This window comes from Martes martes (assembly GCF_963455335.1).
Source record: "Martes martes genome assembly, chromosome: 6".
Taxonomy (NCBI): Eukaryota; Metazoa; Chordata; class Mammalia; order Carnivora; family Mustelidae; genus Martes; species Martes martes.
The window spans coordinates 144514126-144538538 of record NC_137893.1 but is presented as its reverse complement, the minus strand read 5'-3'; the positions used below and the strand labels follow the sequence as shown (position 1 = coordinate 144538538).

The following is a 24413-nucleotide window of genomic DNA, read 5'->3' as shown; positions in this document are numbered from 1 at the left end:
CTGATTTCTCTTTTATAGTGCCTGTTCTCTTGTGTAGTGGAGTCTTTGGTTTTACTACCAGGGTAATTCTGGCCTCAGAGAGTAAGTTTGAAGTTTTCTTTTTTTTCTATTTTTTGGAACAGTTTGAGAAGAATAGGTATTAACCCTTCTTTAAATGTTTGGTAGAATTCCCCTGGGAAGCCTGGATTTTTGTTTGTTGGGAGATTTTTAATTACTGCTTCAATTTCCTTGCTGGTTATGAGTCTGTTCAAGTTTTCTGTTTCTTCCTGTTTCAGTTTTGGTAGTTTGTAAGTTTCTGGGAGTTTATCCATTTCTTCCAGGTTGTTCAGTTTGTTGACATACAGTTTTTCACAACATTCTCTAATACTTTTTTTGTATTTCTTTGGTATTGGTTGTTATTTCTCCCCTCTTATTTGTGATTTTATTTAATTGGACCTTTTCTATTTTGTTTTTGGTAAGTCTGGCTAGGGGTTTATTTTATTAGTTATTTCAAAGAAGCAGATCCTGGTTTCATTGATTATTTTTCTTTTTCTTTGTTTTTTTTTTAAGTTTCTATGTCATTTATTTCTGTTCTAATCTTTTTATTTCCCTCCTCCTGCTGGATTTAGGCTTTATTTGCTCTTCCTTTTCTGGGTTCTTTAGGTGTAAAGTTAGGTTGTATATTTGAGATTTTTCTTGCTTCTTAGAGGAAGACCTGCATTATTATGTATTTCCCTCTTAGGACGGCCTTTGCTACGTCCCAAAGGTTTTGGACTGTCATGTTTTTATTTTCATTTGCTTCCATGTATTTTTTTAATTTCTTCTTTGATTTCCTGGTTAACCCATTCATTCTTTAGTAGGATGTTCTTTAACTTCTGTGTATTTGTGGTCTTTCACAACTTTTTCTTGTGGTTGACTTTAAGTTTCATAGTATTGTGGTCTGAAAATATGCATGGTGTGATCTCAATTTTCTTGTATTTGTTGAGGGCTGATTTGTGACCCAGTATGTGATCTATTCTGGAGAATGTTCCATGTGCACTCAAGAAGAATGTGTATCCTGCTGCTTTAGGATGCAGTATTCTGAATATATCTGTTAACTACATGTTGTTCTCTTTGTCATTCAAAGCCATTGTTTCCTTGTTGATCTGCTTAGACAATTTGTCCATTGATTTAAGTGGGGGTGTTAAAGTCCTCTACTATTATTGTATTGTTATCAATGAGTTTATGTTTATTATTAATTGATATATGTACTTGGGACTCCCAAGTTAGGGGCATTAATATTTACAGTTGTTAGATCTTCTTGATGGATAGACCCTTTAATTATGATATAGTGCCCTTCTTCATCTCTTGTTATAGTCTTTATTTTAGAATCTAGTTTGTCTGATACAAGTATTGCTACTCTGGCTTTCTTCTGATGTCCATTAGCATGATACATGGTTTTCCATCCCTTCACTTTAAATCTGGAGGTGTCTTTGGGTCTAAAATGTGTCTCTTATAGATAGGATATAGATGAGCCTTGTTTTTCATCCATTCTGATACGCTATTTCTCTTTATTGGAACATTTAGTCCATTTACATTCAGAGTGATTATTGGGAGATATGCAGTTAATGACCTGTAGAGTCATTGTTTCTGGAGATTTTCTCTGTTCCTTTCTAGTCTTTGTTGTTTTTGGTCTTTCTTTCCCACTGTTGCTTTTGGTTTTTCTTTCCCACTCAAAAGAGTCCCGTTTAATATTTCTTGCAGGTCTGGTTTATCGTTCATGAACTCCTTTAGTTTTCGTTTATCTGGGAAACTCTTTAACCTCTCCTTCTGTGCTGAATGACAGCCTTGCTGGATAAAGTATTCTTGGCTGCGTATTTTTCCCATTCAGCATGTTGAATATATCATGCTGCTCTCTTCTGGCCTGCCAAGTTTCTATGGTTAGATCTGCTGCTAACCATATTTGTCTTCCCTTATATGTTAGGGATTTCTTTTCCCTTGCTGCTTTTGGGATTTTTTCCTTATCTCTGTATTTTGTGAATTTTACTGTGATATATCTTAGTGTTGGCCCGCTCTTGTTGATTTTGATGGGAGTTCTCTGTGCCTCTTGGATCGGATGTCTTTTTCTTTCCACAGATTAGGGGAGTTTTCAGCTATAATTTGCTCAGATAAACCTTGTGTCCCCTTTCCCACTCTTCTTCTTAGGGGATTCCTATGATGTGAAATGATATTGTGCTTCATGGAGTTGCTGAGCTCTGTAAGTCTACATTCATGATCCAATATATTTCTTTCCCTCTTCTTTTCAGCTTCATTATTTTCCATAATTTTGTCTTTTATGTCACCTATTCTCTCCTCTGCTTTTTCCATCCTTGTGGTCATTTCATCTAGTCAGTTTTGCATCTCAGTTACAGCATTTTTTATTTTGGCCTGACTCGTTCTTGGGTCTTTTATCTCTGTGGTAAGGGATTCCCTGATATATTCTATGCTTTTCTTAAGCCCAGCTAGTATCCTTATGATTGTTGTTTTCAATTCTGGATCAGGCATATTGGTTGTATCTATATTGATTAGATTGTGGCCGTGTCCTTTTCTTGTTCTTCTTTTTGGGATGAATTCCTCTGTCTTGGCATTTTTGGCTAGGTCTGTATCTTCTTCTTTGTGTTAGGAAAGCCTGTTATGTTTCCTGCTCCTGAGAGTAATGGCTTTGTAAGAAGAGGTCATGTGCTGTCCAGGGCCTGGTGCTTCAGGAAGTGTGTCTGGTCTGTGCCACATGCACTCTGCGGCTGTGTTTTGGCTGCTCTTTCCCTCAGGTCAGCCCTCCGCTGAGTTTTTCCTTGCCTGCACTAAGGAGTGTTTGGACTTCGTCCAGTGTGTGATGAGTTTTAACTAGGTATGCTTTGGTCTGCTTGTTAAAAAAGGCCTGATCCTATTTCCACTAGGCCTGCAGCTTTGTAGCACTCTGATCAGTGGACTTGGCGCATTCGGGGAATTTGTGCTGGTTTTTTGCGGGAGAGGCCTGCTGCCCTGACTCTTAGGCATACTTGCTCTAGCATTGAAGCCCCTGCAGAGGTCAGGGGGTGGGGCTTTTTGTAAGTGGCTTCAGCCTCCCCTGGCAGTGGCGGGGGGTTGGGGGACGAGGAGGGGGGCACTCTGTTGCTCACTGAAATCCAGTGATGCTGTTGGGTGGAGGAAAAAAATGGCATCCACGCTTTCCCTTGGTCCCTGACAGGTGAATTTGTGCCCCACTGTTCAGTAAGCCCTCACAGAAGAATGAAGAATCTGCCCTCTTGTGCCAGGTATCCCTCAGATCTCTGCCTTCACTGTGTCTGTGTTGGAGCTGTCTACCTGGTAGCACATTGCTTCTACGTTTTACTTCTGGCACCTGGCAGAGTTTCAAAACTCCAAATTTTTGGGACTCAGCACTGCCTGGACCCACGATGATCCTCTGGAGGGGGGTCTTGGGGCCCTGGGGCTGGTAGGGGTTTGTCCCAGAAGGGCAGTTGCAGGAAGGTACAGGTACTTGGGGTTTAGAGTAAAGCACAGTAAAGAGCTAGCATCCAGGTTAGCTGCCATCTGCAGGTGCCTCTGCCCTGTGCTAATGAGCGGGGCAGTGCAGTGGCACCCACCATCTCCTTGTCCCCTGCAAGGCAGTGCTGCCTCTCCCAAATGCACTCCAAGAAGGGGGGGCTGTCCCTCCCAGTGTGATGCAGGGGGTCTTCAGACCACACTGCCCACTCCTGGGCCTCTGCCCTCCTCCACAGGAGCACCGCTGTGCCCCCAGGCTCCACACTGGCTGTAGGCAGACTTCTAAAACTTCAGTCTTCGAGCTCCGTTGATTATAAAAACTCACAATAAGAAGCCTCTCTCGTTTTCCCAGTCATTGGCTTTGGGGAAATGTTCTTGTTCAATCCCCTGTGCGCTGCTCGCTCGCTCGCTCGCTCTCTCTCTCTCCCCCCGCCCCTCCTCTGTGATCAGGGCTCCCCACCCTCTGCAGCACCCGGGATTCTTTTCTCCCCCACATCACATCTCTGCACCTCCTACCTTCCATGATGTGACCTCTCTTCTCCCTCTTGTTGGGCAGCCCTCAGATCGATTTCCTGGGTGTTGAGAATGATTTGATATTTACCTAGCTGTGTTCGAGTGACAAGGCAAGCATAAGGTCCCCTTATCCCTCTGCCATCTTAACTCCTCCCCATTTCATTTTTATTTAATTCGTCATCTGGTTGAGGCACGTTACTGCTGCTGTCCCCATTTAACCATGAAGAAATCCCCTTAGGGGCCCGGGATGTGTCTTGATGGCCTGGCTGAGGAGAAGCGACCTCAGATGCTTGGTTTGCTGTCAGAGCCAGAACCAGAATTCGGATCTTGGTTGTATGGAGTGTGTGGGATAGTGTGAAGGGATGCACAGAATGCACATGCCCCATGCACAGACCTCACTACACGTAAGGCCTGTGTTCTTCCCATAGCTTCATTATCATATTCCTGTTAACACCGGTGTAGAATTCATCACTGTTCAGAACTGTCATCTTTACCCCAGATGGATGAAGTGACCATATTTCCTGATCTGTGACCTCATCAGCAGTGAGTTTACCACAGGAGGTCCTCAAGGAGTGTCTGCAGGGAGTGTTCTGAAAACATAATTGTATTAAGTCCTCTAGAAAAGAATAAAAAAATTCAAAAGCTTTGTAGATGAAAATTGATGAGTGATGTACTGTCTCCATGTGCTCAGAGCTGAAGGCAGGACCTAAACTCAACACATTCTTTGTCTCAGGTACTAGAGGGAGGTGTTGGTGTTGGTTGAGGAAGACTTCTTCATCTGGCATCTCCAAGACTAGTCAGAAACCCACATAAGATAAAACTCCATCATGTGACTGTATTACTAGCTAAAAATAAAATAAACCAACAGCAGCAAATTAAAAACAAAAAACCAGAAACCTCAGGTGCTCTGTTCTTTCTCAGTCACATCCTCAAATTTCTGTTTACACCTCTGCTGAGTTTTTCTGAGAAGCGTATTGTGGGCAGACTAAATGGACCATTTGTCTTAAGACTTGGCATCTTCTTGCAATATGATGGCTTCCTCTCCTTTTTGTAGACTGACTGTTACAGACTCGGATGGAGCCACTAACTCCACAACTGCAACCCTCATAGTCAACAGTGCTGTGGACCATCCTCCACTTGCTAATGCAGGACCAGATCAGACCATAACTTTGCCCCAAAACTCCATCACTTTGAATGGAAACCAGAGCAGTGATGATCACCAGATTGTCCTCTATGAGTGGTCCCTGGGTCCAGGGAGTGAGAGCAAAGAGGTGGCCATGCAGGCAAGTTCTCTATCCTGCCTTCAGACTTTTACTTGTCTATCCATCTACCCACCCACCCACCTACCCATCTAACCAACCGCCTACCCATATACCTACCCACCTATCCATTCATCTACCCATCCGTCGGTCCATCCACCCACCCACTGTCCGTCCGTCCACCCACCCATCCATCCATCCATCCACCCGTCCGTCCATCCATCCACCCACCTGTCCATCCATCCACCTACCCATCCGTCTATCCACCCACCCACCCACCCATCCATCCCTGCATCTACCATTCATCCATCCACCCACCCACCCATTCATCTATCTACCCATCCATCCATCCACCCACCCATCCATCCATTCATCCACCCACCCACCCACCCACTTACCCATCCATCTATCCATCTACCCACCCACCTACCCATCTATGAACCCACTCATCCATCCATCCACCCACCCACCCACCCACTACCCATCCATTGATCTACCTATCCACCCATCCACCTACCTACTCATCTAACCAACCATCCATCCATCTGTACATCTGTCCAGCCATTTAAAACTGTTCACACATCTATCTACCTTCCTATCTACCTAAATTATTTTTATGTGGTGTAGATCCAGAAAATATGTTTTATAAGATTGTTTGATATATTACAACTGTTAGAAGAGCACCTAAAGTCATAGATCTTCCAAATGTACATCCTTCTCCCTCATGCATTCTCTATTAGCACAGAATAGAAACTAAGTGGGTCCTGTGTTGATAGCTTGATCTTGAGGCTAGTTTGGGGAAAGTCTGACCCAACATTTGCTCCAGAAATATTATTTTATTATGGGGAGAAAATTTAGAAATAATCCAACATACACTTTATCATCAGGGAATTTTCCTTATTTTGTTTCTCACATTTTTAGAAACTTCATTTCTAAAACAGACCCAGAAATTTCTGGATCTAGTGATTTATTTTTAAGAGCTTTTAGTATCTAAATTTTAATTTGCTCAAATCTTAAATATATTTGTCTAAAGACATACTACCTATCATAGACACTTTTGCCATGAGTGGTATGTGTGCACATAACTGTGTATAAGCTGTTTCCTTCTTCTTTCGGTGATGGCCAGACTATTTGGGTTTTTTTGCTAACCACCTTGCTATTTTCAAGTTGTTCTATTATTTGACAGTTTTCATTTTATTCTTTTTTTGGTTATTTTATGTATGTATGTGTGCGTGTATGTATGTAGGCCTTCACCTGGGCTTGAACTCACGACCCAAAGTGCAAGAGTCTCATGCTCTATTGACCGAGCCAGTCAGGCACCCCTTTTGTTTGTATTTTAATTCCAGGTAACATACAGCGTTCTGTTAGTTTCAGGTTATTATTTGGAAGTTTAATGGGAAAAAGGTAGAATGTTATATTGCCACCTTGTACTTCAAATTCCATCTCATCTGTCCAACATTAGTTTCTTGTTAAAATTTTAGATGAAGTCAGATATCCCACGAATGCTTGCCTACTTTACTTTCTGATGTTTCTGGACAGTATTTTGCAATTATGATGAATTTAAAATGACTGGTTGGGTTTATGGAACTTGAGGGCCATGTTGTAGTGTCCACCTCTGCCTAAGGGTTGTGGTATGTGCTGTTTGCTTCTGTTGGGCTATGAATTCTGATTCAGAGGGCTTTGGATGCAAAACAGAAGGATGGGATATTTTGTATTTCCTTGGTTAAAAGAATAGTCCAGGGGCGCCTGACTGGCTCATTTGGAAGAATGTGCAACTGTTAATCTCAGGGTTGTCTGTTAGAGCCCCTCATTGGGTGTGGAGATTACTTATAAATACAATTTTTTAAAAACCAGAGTTTTCTTTCCTTTAGTTCTTGAGAATTGTGTGCCCAAAGTTCACACCCCAGAATTTATCCATGTCTGCCCGACATGTGTCCAAGCTTCTCCACACCTATCCTTCTGCAGCAGACACTCTGAGATTATCCACAGTAACAAGGTCATTGCCTTGTGACTGATTGACGAAGATGTTAAAAGGGGTGATCTTTTTATTAGCTGGGGCAGTCACCAAGATGACTCCGTAAACTGGAGTCTTGGTCTAAACATCGTGCAGGGCGTCCTGCTGAAACCTGGGATAAATTCACTGCTATTACCTGGAGGGTATGGTGACTTTGAGGGTGTTTGGGGATGTGTGTGAGTCTGCCCACTTCCCATTTGCCACAACATTCCCTGTACCGTGAGCATAAGCATTTATGTAACCATATTAATTGTGAATTAAGTACTAGGAAATTATAATTTTGTGGAGTTTTTCAGAGCAAACTACTTTGCTTTATTTCAAAGTAAAAAAGCACCTTCTCTAAGTTCTTAAAAGCATGTATTTCAAGTTTCACAAGGTCGCCTTGTGATAATGCAAGTGATTTTCTGTCAGTTTTCTTTTTCAATTTTTCATTAAAACCTTTAGCAAATATATGCAGATACATTTATCTTTAGACAACCTTGGGATTTCTAAAAGTAAATAAATTATAATAGGATTTACGATTAAAAATCCTTTCCATGATGCCATGAATCTCAAACATAAGCAGTAATCGGAAATGTTACCAACAGCGACACAATAGCAACAAAGTGAAAGATTATTAACCTGGAGACAAGGGTAGCTATTATATACTCAATTGAAAAAAAAAAATCTTATTGAAAAACTTTATTGTCTTAAGAGTTTTAAAAAATTATTTTTACTTATAATAGTAATTCATGAATTGCTTCTTGTAGTTAAAAAAAGTTAACTTCTGGGCACCTGGGTGGCTCAGTGGGTTAAAGCCTCTGCCTTCTGCCCAGGTCATGATCCCAGGGTTCTGGGATCCAGCCCCGCATCGGGCTCTCTGCTCAGCGGGAAGCCTGCTTCCCCCTCTCTCTCTGCCTGCCTCTCTGCCTACTTGTGATCTCTATCAAATAAATAATAAATAAAATCTTTAAAAAAAAGTTAACTCCCAATAAAGTGCAAATACACCTTGATCATACCCCAGTCTCCTTATGGAGATGATTACTTTTATCAGTTTAATGTCCATCCTTACAGAATCTTTTCTGTGTGTTCTGTGTATATGCATATGTATGCATAGAAATACCTGTCACACTATATGTATTGTTCTGCAACTTTCTCTTTTTGCTTGATGATGTGTCTTTAACATCTTTGCATTTCATTATTTATAAGCTACAGACCTTTTTTTTTCTTTAAGTAGGCTCCACGCCTAGCATGGAGTCCCACTCCATTTCAGTAGTATAAATCTGCCTTATTCTTTTAAGCTTTCCCCAAACTAGCACTGTAGTGTATTATGGTGAGTCTGGCCATGCCTTGTTGATGAACATTTACTTATGTATGTATGTACGTACGTATGCACACATGCATTTATTTAAAGAGAGGAGAGAAACTCAAGCAGACTCCCTGATGAGTGTGGAGCCCAGCACAGGGCTCGATCTCATGACCCTGAGATCCTGACCTGAGCCGAAATCAAGAGTTGAACACTTAACTGAGCCACCCAGGCGCCCCACTGTTACTGAACAGTTAGACTGTTTCCACTGTTTGCAAAGCAAGGCTTCTGTCGGCATCGGGTGTGAGGCTCCTGTGTGCACGGGTGTTCTCTAGGGTAGGTGGTTAGAAGTATAATCACTGGGGAGAGTGTGCTCATTTACCATGTCACTGGATGTTGCCAGATGAGCCTCCAAAATGCCAGATTAATTTATACTGCTTCAGCAGTATAACTTTAGTTTGCATTTTCCTGGGGCACACATATTTCTTTCTCAGGCAGGATCTCCATATTTAGCAAAAGCATTCGTTTTTCATTACATCATACTACTTACTTTTTAAAATTATTTTTTCTTTTCTTTTTCATCTCTATTTGCTATTACTTAGGGCGTCAAGACACCATACCTACATTTGTCTGCCCTGCAGGAAGGAGACTATACATTCCAGCTGACGGTGACGGATTCTTCAAAGCAGCAGTCCACGGCTGTGGTTGCTGTGACTGTCCAGCCCGGTGGGTGAGCTGGAAGAGGGCTGTGGCCCCAGAGATTAAGGCAGAAATGACACCTGGGCTTCTGGGCTTCAGACAAGCCAAATTTGGAGGCAAATTCTCTAAATCTCTTAACTATCAGAAAATCGGGGCTGGAGGAGCTGGATCTTAATATAAAAGCCAGGTTTCTATTGTGGTTCAGAATCTTGTGTTAACTGTGTCTTGAAACCTTGGCATGGAGACCCAGACGGACATCCTCAGGGTCCCTCGAGGGCTCCACTTGCCAGATAGACAGTCCCCCACGTGTCCCACTCTGCTGCAGACCTCCAGGGCCTTCTTGAAGAGTCTGGTCATGATGTGTGGCCTGGTAACTCCGTGGTTCATAGCCAGATGGACACTTGACTCCAGGTCAGCTCCCAATTCGTTAATGGTTTCATGAAAACCCAGGACTCTGCCTTCCTGCAGATTTAAATAACCTTAAGGGCAGTTAGGTTTTTGCTTGACAGTGCTCTTTGCTTTAGAACTTTTCTAGAAAATGCTGCTCATCCTGGTCACTGTCCAGTATACTGGCAACTGAAAATATATTCAACTTATAGGCAATACATTTGTTTATTTTATTTATTCAGTTAATATGTAGTAAGGGCTAGTTGTTAGACCTGGGGATGTGGAATTAAACAAGACAGACTTGGTCTCCGTCCTCCCAGGGCTCATGGGGAAGTCCACTGAAAAACCACAGGATCAGTGCATTTCTAGGGGATGAACGCACAGGTGTGCAGCTGGCCAGGTGAATCTGGAGAGAGAAGGGCAAGGGGAAAAGGTTTTTAGGCAAAGGAAACAACATATAAAAGCCATGGAATGAAAGGGAGTTTGGTAGTTGAAGGAATGAAGAAGAGTGTGGTGGGAAAGAGAAAGCAGTGAGGACGAGGGAGTGTGAGGACAGGGATCAGAAGGCCAAGAGATGTTGTGGGGAGAAACAGGGGCTCACGGCAAGGGCTTTTGTAGTGGTGGTCGCGTGAGTGTTGTATCCGAAGGGCTGGAGAAACCCGGGACCACTGAGCTCTGTTGAGCAGCACAGCGAGGCTTGGACGTGGTCCAGATACTGAGTATTAGCTGCTTCGGTATTTGACTCTGTGACTTTCTTTCTTTTTTTTTTTTTAAAAAGATTTTATTTATTTATTTGACAGACAGAGATCACAAGTAGGCAGAGAGGCAGGCAGAGAGAAAGGGGGAAAGCAGGCTCTCCGCTCAGCAGAGAACCTGATGTGGGGCTCGATGCCAGGACCCTGGGATCATGACCTGAGCCGAAGGCAGAGGCTTTAACCCAGTGAGCCACCCAGGCGCCCCTGTGACTTTCTTTTTAACAAAATTTGACTATTTCAGTTCCGGTATCAATATCAGCAATACTTTATATCTTTTACTTTTTTTTTTTAAAGATTTTATTTACTTATTTGATAGATCGCAAGTAGGCAGAGAGGCAGGCAGAGAGAGAGAGGAGGAAGCAGGCTCCCTGAGGAGCAGAAAGCCCAATGCGGGACTCGATCCCAGGACCCCGGGATCATGACCCGAGCCGAAGGCAGAGGCTTTAACCCACTGAGCCACCCAGGCGCCCTCTTTTACTTTTTTTAATCTTTCTTTTAAGATTTTTTTTTTAAGTAATCTTTATACCCAACGTGGGACTTGAACTTCAACCCTGAGATCAAGAGTCACGTGCTCTACCGACTGAGCCAGCCGGGTGTCCCTTCTATCTTTTACTATTGTTCAACATTTAACTGAAACGGTTCAAGCATTTATTATTTACCAGGCCCTGTGTTAGGCACTGGGGCTACAAAGACAAAAGGGAGTAAGTCCTGCTTGAAAAAGCAACTGTCGACTCACTTCCTTCCAATTCCTGCCTGCCTGCCTCCCCCCCACTGTATCCCCAGTCCTTCTTCTCTGCATCTGCCCATGCTGTTCCTTTTCCTTCTCTCTCGACTCCATGACTTTTGAGTCTTTTCTTTATTTATTTGTTTGTTGGAGAGAGAGAGAAAGTGCACATGCACACAGATGCATGAGGAGGGGGGAGCTGAGCTCAAGTGGACTCCCCACTCAGTGTGGAGTGTGATGTGGTAGGGGGTTCGATCTCACAACCCCGAGATCATGCCCTGAGCCAAAATCGAGAGTTGAACACTTAGCCAACTGAACCACCCAGGCACCCCTTGAGGTCTTTTAAGGAAACCAAACATGTTATGTATTAGGGAACAGTATTTCCTGCTGTCTGGACGCCCCCCCCCGTCTCACCCCAAAACACTGAAGTCTTCGCTCAGCCAAGAGCCTGCAGTGTTTCTCCCAGGACTCCCCCAGGACACCGCACACTCTAATAGCCCCCTGATCCAAATAGGAATAATTTGCTTCAATCAAGAAATCAGGGGATCACAGGCTTCATGCAAATAGATAATAGTGTTTCACATCATTTCTGTAATTCTAGAAAGCAACAGGCCTCCGGTGGCTGTGCCTGGCCCTGACAAGGAGCTGAGCTTCTCGGTGGAGAGCACCACGCTGGACAGCAGCAGGAGCACAGACGACCAGGGCATCGCCCTCTCCCACTGGGAGCACGTCAGGTAGGCTTTCTTACCACTGAGCCGTTGGGGTCACGCCCCTGGCCCAGGGCTAACACTGCCTGCTCTCTGGAGGGTCCAGATTAAACAGTCACCTCGAGCACACTGGGGAGTCAGGAGCATTGTTGCTGAAGAGTAGATCGAGCGTGGTCGGACAAGATAGATGTTCCCTGGCAGTAGGGGGAGGTGGTGCCATGCCAGGTGGATGGGGCCGTCTGGGTGTGGGTGAGTTTCATGACACACAAGGGGCTGGGAGACGTGTGAGGCCCTCGTGAGGCCTCCTGTCTACACTCACTCAGACCATCTGCTCTGCTTTTCAGAGCCTGGTGAGGTCACTAGCCTAGGTTTGCCTGGACAGTAAGCGGGGAGCTGGGTCTTTTCGACGAGAGGGTCCACGATCTTAATGACCACACTGTAATTCCCCTGAGGAGACCCCTGGTCTGGCTCATCCCCTCCTCTCCCATACTCTCTGTCAAGACAGATGAGGGTGTAACCTAATTTCATTCAGAGGAAATGGGAGTGGTTTCTAAGACTTCGTTTGGCAAAGAGATCATTTCACTGATAGCTCAATTTAAAAACAAAAACAAAAACAAAACAGTGGGGCGCCTGGGTGGCTCAGTCAGTTAAGTGTCCGACTCTTGGTTTCAGCTCAGGTCACAATCTCCAGGTCCTGCGATCGAGCCCCACGTCAGGCTCCACATTCAGTGTGGAGTCTGCTTGAGATTTTCCCTCTCCCTCTGCCCTTCCCCCTGCTTGTCTGCTTTCTCTTTCTCTAAAATAAATAGATAAATACATTCTTAAAACAAAACAAAACAAAAAAAACCACAAATCCTCTTCCTAGGAATCCTGTAGGCTCAGTCTAAAGTAGGCATTACTTATGACCTGTAACCTGAACTAGAGAATATAAGTGGATAAAAAGTCATCTTAGAACTCCCTAGAGGCTATGTTTTAGCTGCAAAATGGGGCTCTTATAAGGACACAAATACCATGCCTGCCGTAGTCAGAACGCCGTGCCCGCTTCGTCTGTTGTTTGCCTCCCTGTTTCACAGAGGCCCCGGCGCCGGGCAGGTGGACGATCCCGATGAGGCCGTAGCCGCCGCGCGGGCGCTCCAGGCCGGTGCCCACCGCTCCCGTCTGACCGTGACGGACCCGCAGGGGCTGAGCGGCACGAGCACCCTCACCGTGGCCGCGAGGAAGGGTGAGTCCCGGCACCGCGGCCGGCGGGCGCCTTCTGCTTTCCCGTGTCACAGGCCCCTCAGGCACGGCTGTTCAGGAGCGCTGCCGTTTATCGGTTCGCAGCACACGCCGAGCCGAGGTCGGCCGAGAAGACGCCGTTCGTTCTTCCTCTGCGCACGCTCGCTGCGTCCAGCCTCCGTCTGCGGAGAAACAGCATTTCCTTTCGTGTGTCGAGTGAGCCTTCGGTGGCCTCACGCTCCTTGTGTGACCACCGGCCATGAGACGTGACGGCACCGTGCTCTCTCCTCCCTGGGAGTCGAAGAACAGACATGTTTCCGAGTTCCATAGTGTTTCTTAACTTGTGGTCTAGTCTCGTGCCACTCTGCTTGAGGACCTTTGTTCCAGACATTTCCGTGTCCTCTGTGTCACTGTGCAAGGCTCATGGCAGCTCGCAAATGCTGGGTGCTGGAAGGAAGGGATGCGTGTGCGAATGAACGCAGGGTCATGACGTGTGGAAGCACAGAGCTGTCCAAGGGCGCGCTGGACAGAGAAAGTCAAGGACGACAGAGCAGCCCGGGGCAGGAGTGCTGGGGAGGGCCTGAGCTTCTGAAGGGTTGAGTGTCAGGCGGAGGAGGCGGGGGCCTTCATCCACTGGCCAGGCGGGAGAGGCTGGAGCAGTTTTATCAGCAAAGGACGTAGATGGGGATGTTTTCAGATGTTTATGGTGGAGGTTTTCAACCGTATGTAAAAGCAGAGAAACTAGGCTCAGTGGACCATTATGTCCCCATCGCTCAGCTTCAACAGCTGTGAGCAGTTTGCCGATCTTGTTTCATCTAGCCATTCATATTTTCTTTTAGTTTGGTTGGAGTATTTTAAAGCAAACTCTCGCACCATGTCATTTTACCTGAGAGGGTTGGAATTTTACGAAAGGTTTGATGGGAAGGGAGGTGAGCAGCAGGGAGGGCAGAGGGGAAGGGACTGACCAGAAAGACATCTTAGAGCTGAAGTCCCAGGACTTGATGCCTCGGTGGTTCTGGGGGGAAGAAAGATGGTGGGTGTCTCGGTGACTCAGGGCCAGTGACTTCAGCGCACAGGTGGGCGGGTGCGCCATGCTCTGGCCTCTGTCCAGAGAAGAGCAGTGGGGCTTGAGTTTGGCCGTAGTGGATTTGAGGCGATGGATTGTCCGGAGAGTGCCCGGGGAGCCTCCTGACAGTGTTCAAGATGGCGGGGACATAAGCATGGAAGGGAGTGGCTGCCTTCGTCCAGCCTGGAAGTGAGAGAAGGCCCCGTAATCATTTCTCACAGAAGGAGTTTCGGGCTTATGCAGTCTGCTGCAGTCTGTTTCTGTGGTTTCCAGCCTCCCCGTGGTCCACAGCAGAACTAAGCCTCCTTAACACCAGGTCCTCCCCACAAGTCATACCAGAAGGGGCGTGTGGTGACCGGTGTGGAAACGCTGCTAACGGTACCAGGTACCTCTGCTCTAACCTCTGGGCTGTTTTCTCCAGAGGAAAGTGACTGGTGATTGGCGGGGTGCTCCTTGCTCCCTTGGATCAGCGTCTGGATATCCTCACCCCATGACTTTTGCTTGACTTGCAAGGGGTCACGTAGGGTCCCAGAGGGCACCTGAACAGGCAGGATTTCCCTCACAGCAGTTTCCCTTGTCCTCACAGTGGAGCTGTGCCTTATTCTGGTCTCCCCCGCACCCCATTCTCTCTGGAGCCCCTCTCTCCTGAGGTGATTGTATCAGAAATGGCTCTTACCTTGTTTGTGCTTGTTTAACACCCCGTCGGAGGAGTGAAGCCCTGATTATTTTTGACTCAAGTTTTAATGACTTAAGCAAGAGGTGGCACTTGTAGAAATAAGTATTTCTGGGGCCAGATAGTGTGGACCAGGACATAATGATTCAGAATATATTTTAAACTAAAATATTTTCACTTTCTGGACCCTGATAAGGAAGGTCATTGTCTCTTTTTCAAAAAGAGGAAAACTGTCGTGGTATTAGAAACCTCCCCAGGGTACAGGCTGCGAAATTACAACCACACGTAAACCGAGCTTTAAGGAAGTCTACATGACGGGTGGGAAGCAGTGCCTCTGGACACTGCGGATCTACACACGTGCAAGGGGGAGCCATCGCGGGTGGTCCATGGCCCACTTCTGCCACCTGCATGTCACATCCGTCTCTTTGCTTTCGTTTTTGCTGTCTTTGACGCAGCAAACAACAGCCCTCCCAGAGCCCACGCTGGTGGCCGCCGTGTGCTTGTGCTGCCCAATAACGGCATTACCTTGGATGGTTCGAGATCTACCGATGACCAGGGAGTTGTGTCCTACCTGTGGGTCCGGGACGGCCAGAGCCCAGCCGCTGGGGTGAGTGCTTGACCAGAGTCGTCCCACTTCCATCATGCGGAATCAGTCTGCTCGGGCTGCTGTGAGGAAAGACCACGGACTGGGTGGCTTCCGTGACAGACAGACATGTCTCCCCGTCCTGGAGGCTGTGAAGTCCAAAGTTAAGGCTCAGGATGATTTGGCTGCTGGTCAGAGTTCTCACAGGGGACTTCCTTTTCACTGTGTCCCCATGTGGCAGAGAGGGAGGGCCCTCTGGGGTGTCTCCTTCAAGGATTTTAATCCGTGGAATCAGGACCCCACCCTGTGACCTCGTGTAACCCTAACTACCTCCTCACGGGCCCTGTTTCCAGCACAGTCAGCCACGCCAGCGGCTGGGGCTTCAGCGGATGCGTGTGAAGGCCTGGACACAGCGCAGTGCTCAGCAGCGTTTCTGTTGGGGCCTCATCTCCCTTTCCGTGCTCCCCACGAAGGTGTTTATGCTTCTTGGTTTCCTCGGAGGCCTGGAGGCAGCAAGCGGCTCTTAGATTCAAACAAAGGCTGAAGCCCTCTCTGATGTTTTCCCACCGGACTTTGGGTGGGGCAGGAAACCATAGCCCGGGGGACTTGGACGTGGAGTCTCCACTGGGACTCATTCTGCTCCTTGGCTTCCCCGCTGTTCCTGTTTGGGTCCGAGTGGGTTCTCCCCTTTTCTCCTCATCGTGCCAGATGGGTCAGTTGGCCAAGGATTGCCACTCCCATTTCACAAGTGCAGGAGGCGTGTTGCAGAGATGAAAAACATCTTGGACAAGGTCAACCAAGTCATGCTTAATCAGACCAGACAGACCCAAGTTTTAGCTCCTGGCAGACGTTTCTCCCCATTAGATCCGTCCACTCCTTAGGCTATAAATGTAGGCGCGTTTTCATTCGTGCTGTTGCTAAGGACTTCGGAGTTGCAGATGTGCTCTTGGATGTGCATCAAAGAAGTGGTCATGGGGGCCGGGGGAACAGTGCCTGCGAGGCTCAGTCAGCCAGGTGTCTGACTCTTGATTTCGGCTCAGGTCATGATCTCAGGGTTGTGAAATCGAGCCCCTTCTCCGGCTCCATGGGCAGCAGAGTCTGCTTCTCTGGCTCTCGGTCTGCCCTTCCCCCTGCTCCCACATGCGTGCCCTCACCTTCTCTCTCACATAAATAAATCTTAAAAGAAATAAAGGAAGTCGTCACAGGGAGGGAACTGAATGTGCTTTACGCTTTCTGAAGCGCCTCTGGAATGAGCGCTCTTCAGCCAGAGGGGAGATTAGCTTCGCAGGATGAAGGTTCTCCGTTCAGAGCACACGTTACCTTTGCTTAGCCCCCCCTCTCTTAGCAAGTGCTGACCAGGGGCGTCCAGGGTTCTTCTCTAATTCTTTGGAGCTGGGAGCCCCCTGGGAGCAGAAATACTCTCCTTGGGCTCTTGGGTCATTTGAGAAGGTGAATGTGATACGTTAGGAGGGAACCCAAGGTGAGACTACTGTAAAACTGTGTCAGGGTGCTTGACCCTCATGTCAACGGTTTTTCCCTCTGTTGGAGGAACTGAACGATCTGGTAATGGTTGGACGGCCCTCGGTAAGCGCAGCTCAGATGTCCCGGCCAAGGAATCTGAGCGCCCCGGCGCTTTCTATGGGAGAATCGCTGAGGAGCCCCTCTCTTCAGCTGACCCGCCGTCTCCCTCTCCAGCCTGCCCCTTACAGTCATGCACACATGAAAGAGTTGGGCCCCCGAGGTCTGCGATCAGCAGTGGGCCCGAAGTTGGGAGCTGAGCGTCGGCTGGCGACTGACGTTATTTTGCAGGATGTCATCGACGGCTCCGACCGCAGCGCGGCCCTGCAGCTTACCAATCTGGTGGAGGGCGTCTACACGTTCCGCTTGCAAGTCGTTGACGGTCAGGGGGCCTCGGACACGGACACGGCCACCGTGGAAGTGCGGCCAGGTGCGCCTGGGCTGACGTGCTGGTCTGTAGTCTGGGCGGCCCACTTTCGGGCTCTCTGCAGTGGACAGGGGCCCCCTGGGTGGAGTGGCCCCCGGGGCTGGCTTTGGCTCCTGGCCAGAGCCACGGCACGGCTTTCCCTCCTCTTCGCTGTTTACCCCCGAAAGACTCAGCCTCCAAACCACAACGGTGAGCTGGGATCTCGTGTCACTTCTGTGTTTCTGCGGCTCCCGAGGTGGCCACGGGAGTTTCAGTGTGGGAGTGCAGAGGGGGGCAGCTCCGACGAGGGGCCCCCATATCCCCCATGTCACTGTGACTAGAGCAGCAGCTGCCGCCGCAGAGCCCGAGAGAAAGGTGTGCAGTGCCCAAATCTCAAGGTAGCCCAGAGGCTGTTTAGGTGCCCCTGATTATCTTCCGGGAAGAAATTAATAGACACCAGACTTGGGTAAAACAAGGAGAAAGCCCTCTCAGACAGCAGCCGCTGTACTATTTGGTAAACTGAGTCCAACCTTAGTCCTAAGAAGTTACCAGGGATCATTTTAAACTCTTTAAACCTTTGTGCAGGCCTCGCTCCTTGCGTTGTCCAGCATGATTTCCAAGTGGAAACCCCATGTGCTCTCTTTTCCCAGACCCCAGGAAGAGTGCACTGGTGGAGCTGATCCTGCAGGTGGGCGTGGGGCAGCTGACCAAGCAGCAGAAGGACACCCTCGTGAGGCGGCTGGCAGCCCTGCTGAATGTGCTGGACTCAGATGTTAAGGTTCAGAAGATCCAGGCCCACTCAGACCTCAGGTGTGCGCCGTACACCTGTCTGGCAGGATCCTGTTTGTTTCCTTTGCTTGTTGTTTTGCACACACTTGTATCTCATCCATACATTCTTTTGCTCAAAGGGCAGCAGGAAGGGCAGTGTCATTCCAGGTCCCTCCTACAAGTCTCAGTAAATACTGACTGAGAATGTACCAGATGAGGGAGTGAGCAAACACCAGCCGGAACTGGTCGTTTAGCTCTGCTGTCTTTGGAGGTCATACAAATGGCTGACCCAGAGCGTGTCTCACAGCCAGGCTTCATCTCTGCCCCACATTCCAGGACTGAGGCTTCTCTCGGCGTGAGAGGAGCATTGCTCACCGTTGCTGTCTTCTGAGAGCCTAGGAGGCTAATCCTCCAGCCTTTATTTCTTATAAGATTTATCTATTTAATTATGCTTTTATTTTTGAATGCTTATCCATTCTATGAGTAGTAGGGGAGGGTGGGAGAAGAGAAGGGATATGGGAAAGAAAACCCGCCATTCCCAGAAAATCCATCAGTTACTGTCAGCTACTCTGTTTGAATTGTTTTCTGGACAACTGAAGTTTACTTAGAAAAATACCAAGTTAAAGGAAAATTATATTTTTTCATAGAACTCTATCAAAACAAATCACACATTTCCCTTACTTACAAAATACCAAACATTGAATGGAACAAGTCTGTAAGTCAACAAAACCAGAGGCTATTTCTTTGAAAAATCAATGGAATTGATAAACCTTTAGCTAGACTGACCGAGAAAGTAGAGGACACTCAAATTAGTAAAATCAAGAATGAAAGGGGATAGGGACGCCTGGGTGGCTCAGTTGGTTAAGTGGCTGCCTTCGGCTCAGGTCATGATCCCAGCGTCCTGGGATCGAGTCCCACATCGGGCTCCTTGCTCCACAGGGAGCCTGCTTGCTTCTCCCTCTGCCTCTCTGTCTGCCTGTGGTCTCTCTCTCTCTCTGACAAATAAATAAATAAAATCTAAAAAAAAAAAAAAAGAATGAAAGGGGATAATCCTACCAACCACATAGAAATAAAAAGAATTGTTCTATGACCAATTGCATGTCAACAAATTAGTTAACCTGGATGAAATGGTTACAGTCCTAGAAAGAAACAATTATACCATCTGACTCCAGAAGAAATGAAAAATTTTAATGGACCTATAGCAAGTGAAGAGATTAAGTTAGGAATCAGTAACTTCCTACCAAGCCCAGGACCAGATGGCTTCCCTGGTGAATTCTACCAAAAATTTAAAGGTTTACCACCACTTATACAAGTTCTTCGAAAACATAGAAGAGGAGGGAATACTTTCCAACTCATTCTAGGAGGCCAGTTTTTACTCTGATATGAAAACCAGACAGAAGGGCACCTAGGGGACTCAGTCAGTGAAACGTCTGCCTTCGGCTTGGGTTGTGACCCCAGGGTTCTGGGTCGAGCCCCACGTTAGGCTCCATACTCAGCAGGGAGTCTGCTTCTCCCTCTGCCTCTGCCCCTCTCCCCTGCTCGTTCTCTCTCTCAAGTATATAAAAATCTTTAAAAAAACTAAAAATAAAACCAGAGACGTTCCCAAGGAAAAAGAAAAAAAACTACTGACCAATATCCCTTATGAATATAGAAGCAGAAATGCTCAAAAACAATACTTAGAAACTGCATGCAGCAACATATTAAAAGAAGTAGACACATGGCCAAGTGGGATTTTTCCCAGGCATGCAGGGTACGTCAATAAATGTAATAAACCCTTTTGTCCTGTAATAAAGGATAAAAGCCATATGATCATCTTAGTAGGCACAGAAAAAAGCATTTGATAAAATCCAGCAGCCTTTCATGCTACAAACACTTGTAGGCTCCTCAAAAGCTGTGTCTCCTCAAAGCTACATTTACGTCCTGACCTCTACTACCTGTGTGAGCCTATGCAGGAACAGGATCTCTGCAGACGGAGATAGTTGAGATCAGGTCATACTGCTGTAGGGTGGGCCCTTCACCCAGTGTGACTGTGTCCTTATAAGAAGAGACTCAGAAACAGAAGCCCAGGGAGATGACCACGTGACAATAGAGGCAGAGGTGGGGTGGATGCCTCGGGGAGCACAGAGCGCCGACCATTGAGAGCCTTGAGAGTGGGGAGAATGGTGGGGGACAGGTTCTCCTCTAGCATCTTCAGAGACAGGATGGCCCTGACAACACCTTGATTTTGAGCTTCAAGGCTCCAGAACTGTAAATAAACTTCTGTTGTGATAAGCTCTCCAGTTCATGGTACTTTTAATGGCAGCCTTGAAAACCAATACAGATTTGAATGGAAAGGTCTTCAGAGAAGACTTACCAGTTGCTAATCAGCACATGAAAGGGTGCTCCGCATAGTGAGCTATTGGGAAATGCAAAGCGAAACCCCTTTGAGAAGCACCTCACACCCACTGGGATGGCTCTAATCCAGAAGACAAACCCAACTGGAGCAAACACTGGTGAGCATGTGGAAAAATCGGAACCCTCAGCATTGCTGGTGGGAATGCAGAGCTGGGCGGCCGGTGTAAAAACCAGTGCTGAGCAGGTACCGTGCAGCCCAGAGACTCCACTCCTAGGTCCATACCCAAGAGAAACGATCAGTGTGTGTCCATACACAAACTTGCACACCAACATTTACACATTCAGCCGAATCCATACAGCCCAAAAGGGGAGACAGTGTGAATATCATCAGTGGCTGAACGGGTAAATTCAGTGAGGGATGTTGGTACAATGGACTAGGGTTTGGCAGTCAAGGGGAAGGAAGTCGTGGTGCACAGAACGATGTGGATAAACTGTGAACGCCGCATGCTCGCTGGAAGAAGCAGGACGCGGAGCGCCTCGTGTGTGTGTCATTTATAGCAAACACAGCAGAGCACCTCGTGCGTGTCATGTGTAGCAAACGCACAGTCAGACCGGGAGAGACGGAAAGAGAATGATTTGTTGCCAGAGTCCGGAGAGAGGAGGGCATGGAGGGTCACTCCTTCTAGGGTACAGGGTTCTGTCCGGAGGGGTGACGATGTTCTGGAGTCACATGGCGGCCATGGTGGCCCAATGCGGTGAATATGTGAATGCCACTGAGTAGTACCGTTGGGAAGGGTGAGTGCCAGTGCAAGTAAAGTCTGTCTCAGTCCAAGATAAAAGTCGACGTTGCCCTGTGGACAGCTGAGCCTGTTTCCACATGCGGGCGCATTGCCCCATTAATCTAGAGGTGTGTCTGTCACCCAGTGACTAGACAGCTCTGGGACTGAGGAGTCTATATTCATGAATAGACACAGATCAATCAGTTCCTTGGCCCACAAGAGACGCCCTGTGTCCTTGCCAACCCACCCAGCTGGGGCAGTCAAGACCCTCACCGGTCAGAGGGCAGGGCGGACCTGTCCTGTCGGCCGCCACCTGACCGCGTGGCTGTCCTCCCCCCTTGTCTTCTGCAGCACCGTCATTGTGTTTTATGTCCAGAGTGGGCCGCCTTTCAAGGTTCTCAAAGCTGCTGATGTGGTCCGAAATTTGCACAGACAGCTCTCAAAAGAGAAGACTGATTTCTTACTTTTTAAAGTCTTGAGGATCGACACAGCAGGTATGTCTCCTATGGGAATGTGCCTTCTTTTAGGGGCCAAGTAATATAAATATTTGCTGTCTATTCAGAACTGGGTGGCGCTGAGCAAAGCGTCCCATCAAATTCAGTGCATCAAGAATCTTACAGAAACCTAAATGCCCATTGAGGTTGAAGTGGCAGATTTCTTGGGAAAGGGGATCTAAGATCTGTTTGCAGTCTGACAGGACAGAGGTGAGGTCACATAGTCTTTTTGGACTGACTGGGCATGAAGTCCAATATTAATTTAATTAGAAATTAAATATTGAACTTCATTCCTCCAAGAATATGCCTATGGGATAATTTCTCTGGGAATATTGTAAAAGAATCAGACTCAGCCTTGCCAGGCATGGCTGAGTTTTACTGGAGTGGAAGGAGGAGTGAGGTATGACTATTTTCACGTTAGCATCCAGAAACGTGTTGTACATTTAGTTCTACAGTGGGCTTCCTGCAACACGTTTGCCAACTGCTCTTTGTCTCTGAGGGAAACAAGACCAACAGTGGTCATGGGTCAGGTTTTTTTTTTTTGTTTTTTTTTTTTCATGGGTCGGTTTTTAAAACTATACTCCAGATAGTGGTCATTGTCAGGAATTTCATACTTAAGCATTCAGGACAGTGGTAAAGACAGTGTTATGGGCTGGAGAAGCTGTGTTCATACAGTTTTTCCGCTGGACCTCACACTGGTGTGACAGTGGTGTTTCATAGACCGCTGGAAATGCAGGGTGACTTCTGAGCGCCTTCCACTGTGTCTCCGTCCAAGCTCCTTGTTTGCTCACCTGTCCTGGCACCAAAGTGATTCATGGGTGTAGTCAGAAATGTGGTCTTTGTCCAAGTTCTCAGTCATGACCTTATAAGGAACGTGAATCCCTCATGATGTTGAAGCAGCCGTTCCAGCAGGCGCTGAGGACTGTGAGAATCACGAGAGACACACAATGCTGGGTAGTACGGTGTAGCTTGTGTCAGATGTCTGTCCGGAATTGACATGCTCAAGGCTAACATACACTAATATAATTTTTTAAATAATCCCTTTTTTCTAACTACAAAAGTAATGCCTTATTTATTATAGGAAACTTGGAATATCCAGAAAGGCAAAAAACTTAAACAATTCTCTAGGTCCTTGAGCCTAGAATCCCCACCCTCCAGACTTAACTTTCGTTAGTACCTGATGCATTTCCTTCCAGTTCGTCCATCTCTGGAAACACGTGATACAATCAGGATAGTGGATAAATATTTTTAATCTGTTTTTTAACTTCAAATCAAATCATGATCATTTTTTTCAAATCTTTTACAATTTCTCCCTCAGTAGGGTACTTACAGCTACAGAGCCCTCCATCCTGGATGTGTTCAGGCAGTCCTCTACTCCGGGACGTGAGGCAGATTTTAAATAATGCTCTAAGTGTAGACAAGTCTTTGTGCATATCCCCAATTATTTTCTTAGAATGTATAAATTCTTAGCATGTATCTTTCTTAGGCCAGAGGCCATCTTTCTTGGTCACACCAGTGTGAGGTCCAGGGAAAAAAATGTATTGGCTACATTTTTAAGGCGTTTGTCACCTGGTGTGGAATGGTTTTTTTCTGCCATTTGCTTCCTGATGAGAGAGACCCCCTGGGCCCCCTCTAAGCCATAGAGGCTCTTGACTCAGCAAGATGTGTCTGTCGGGGCCGAGCTAATGCAGAACCACAGTGGGCAGAAGTCAGGCCCCCCCGCTTCTGCCTGCTGCGAGGGCCTCAGCCGCGCCCACCTTTTGCAGGCTGCCTTCTGCGGTGCTCAGGCCACGGCCACTGTGACCCCATCACGAAGCGCTGCGTGTGCTCCCAGCTGTGGATGGAGAACCTGATTCAGCGTTACCTCCAGGATGGGGAGAGCAACTGCGGTGAGTCCGGGGTGGGGGCGGGGGCGGCTGTGGCCAAGGAGTGTGGGGACACAGCATTTTGCAATACCAGAAATATCTGCCCCACTCTGCCACTGTAAACATTCCGCTCTCCTCACCTGAAGCCAAGGAGGAGTGAGTTAAGATCCGCCCCATACCTACCATGCCTGTGGACCTAGGCTTTTCCATAAAACTTCCTGATAAGGAAACCCCCCTGGGCAGAGCAGAATTGGCTAACTGCCCCCAGCATTGCTGAGAGCGTTGCTTTGTGCCCCTGGGGCCGTTGTCTGGGTGCCCCTGCCTTGGTTTGGGCTCTGTTGGCCTTCTAGTGAAATGTTTCCTGGTGTGGACCTGTTGGACGTGGATGAACAGCAGAATCAGGCCCACTCCGGGATGTCTGCCCGGGCTGCACCAACAATGGGACACTCGGTCTCCACTGACCCCGCCGGTGCCCTGATGTGTCCTCTGGGGAGGAATCCATTTTAATGCCCGCCTATTTCCAAGAGTAATTTTGTTGCCTTGGGGACCCAGGTGGATGTATATGGCTGAGAAATTTGAAAATAGCCAGCCCTTGGATCGTTTTTCCAAGGAGCAGATATTTAATGGAGTTAATCCTTTGTCTTTGGGCCCTTGGTTTCTCTGTCCCGAATTGTTGTTGCAAAGCTTTTTACACTGGATGTGTACGAGGATGTGGGAGGAATACAGATCAGGTAGTTCCTGAATTACTGTCTGGCTCTGAAAAGTGTCTTCGTGTCCTCGGCAGCCAGACAGATATTTTATTTGCCTGTTTAAAAACTGAGCCAGAGCTATTTTGGTGGGGAGAGCTATGTTCTTTGTGATTATGGAATTAATATTTTGATGTGTC

At 47.2% G+C, this 24413-nt stretch overlaps 1 protein-coding gene across 1 annotated transcript in view; it reads left to right on the top strand.

Annotated features, from left to right (window-relative positions):
* The window catches only part of KIAA0319, a gene marked incomplete at its 5' end in the record, with an annotated part of 57150 nt that overhangs the window by 25168 nt on the left and 7569 nt on the right, over positions 1 to 24413 (top strand). The window contains 9 exons of the mRNA XM_080805966.1: positions 5048 to 5276; positions 9154 to 9277; positions 11718 to 11850; positions 12897 to 13045; positions 15236 to 15387; positions 17173 to 17311; positions 17938 to 18097; positions 21520 to 21662; positions 23429 to 23551. Of these exons, the coding sequence (XP_080662092.1) occupies positions 5048 to 5276; positions 9154 to 9277; positions 11718 to 11850; positions 12897 to 13045; positions 15236 to 15387; positions 17173 to 17311; positions 17938 to 18097; positions 21520 to 21662; positions 23429 to 23551 (1352 nt within the window). The remainder of the gene's footprint in view (positions 1 to 5047; positions 5277 to 9153; positions 9278 to 11717; positions 11851 to 12896; positions 13046 to 15235; positions 15388 to 17172; positions 17312 to 17937; positions 18098 to 21519; positions 21663 to 23428; positions 23552 to 24413) is intronic.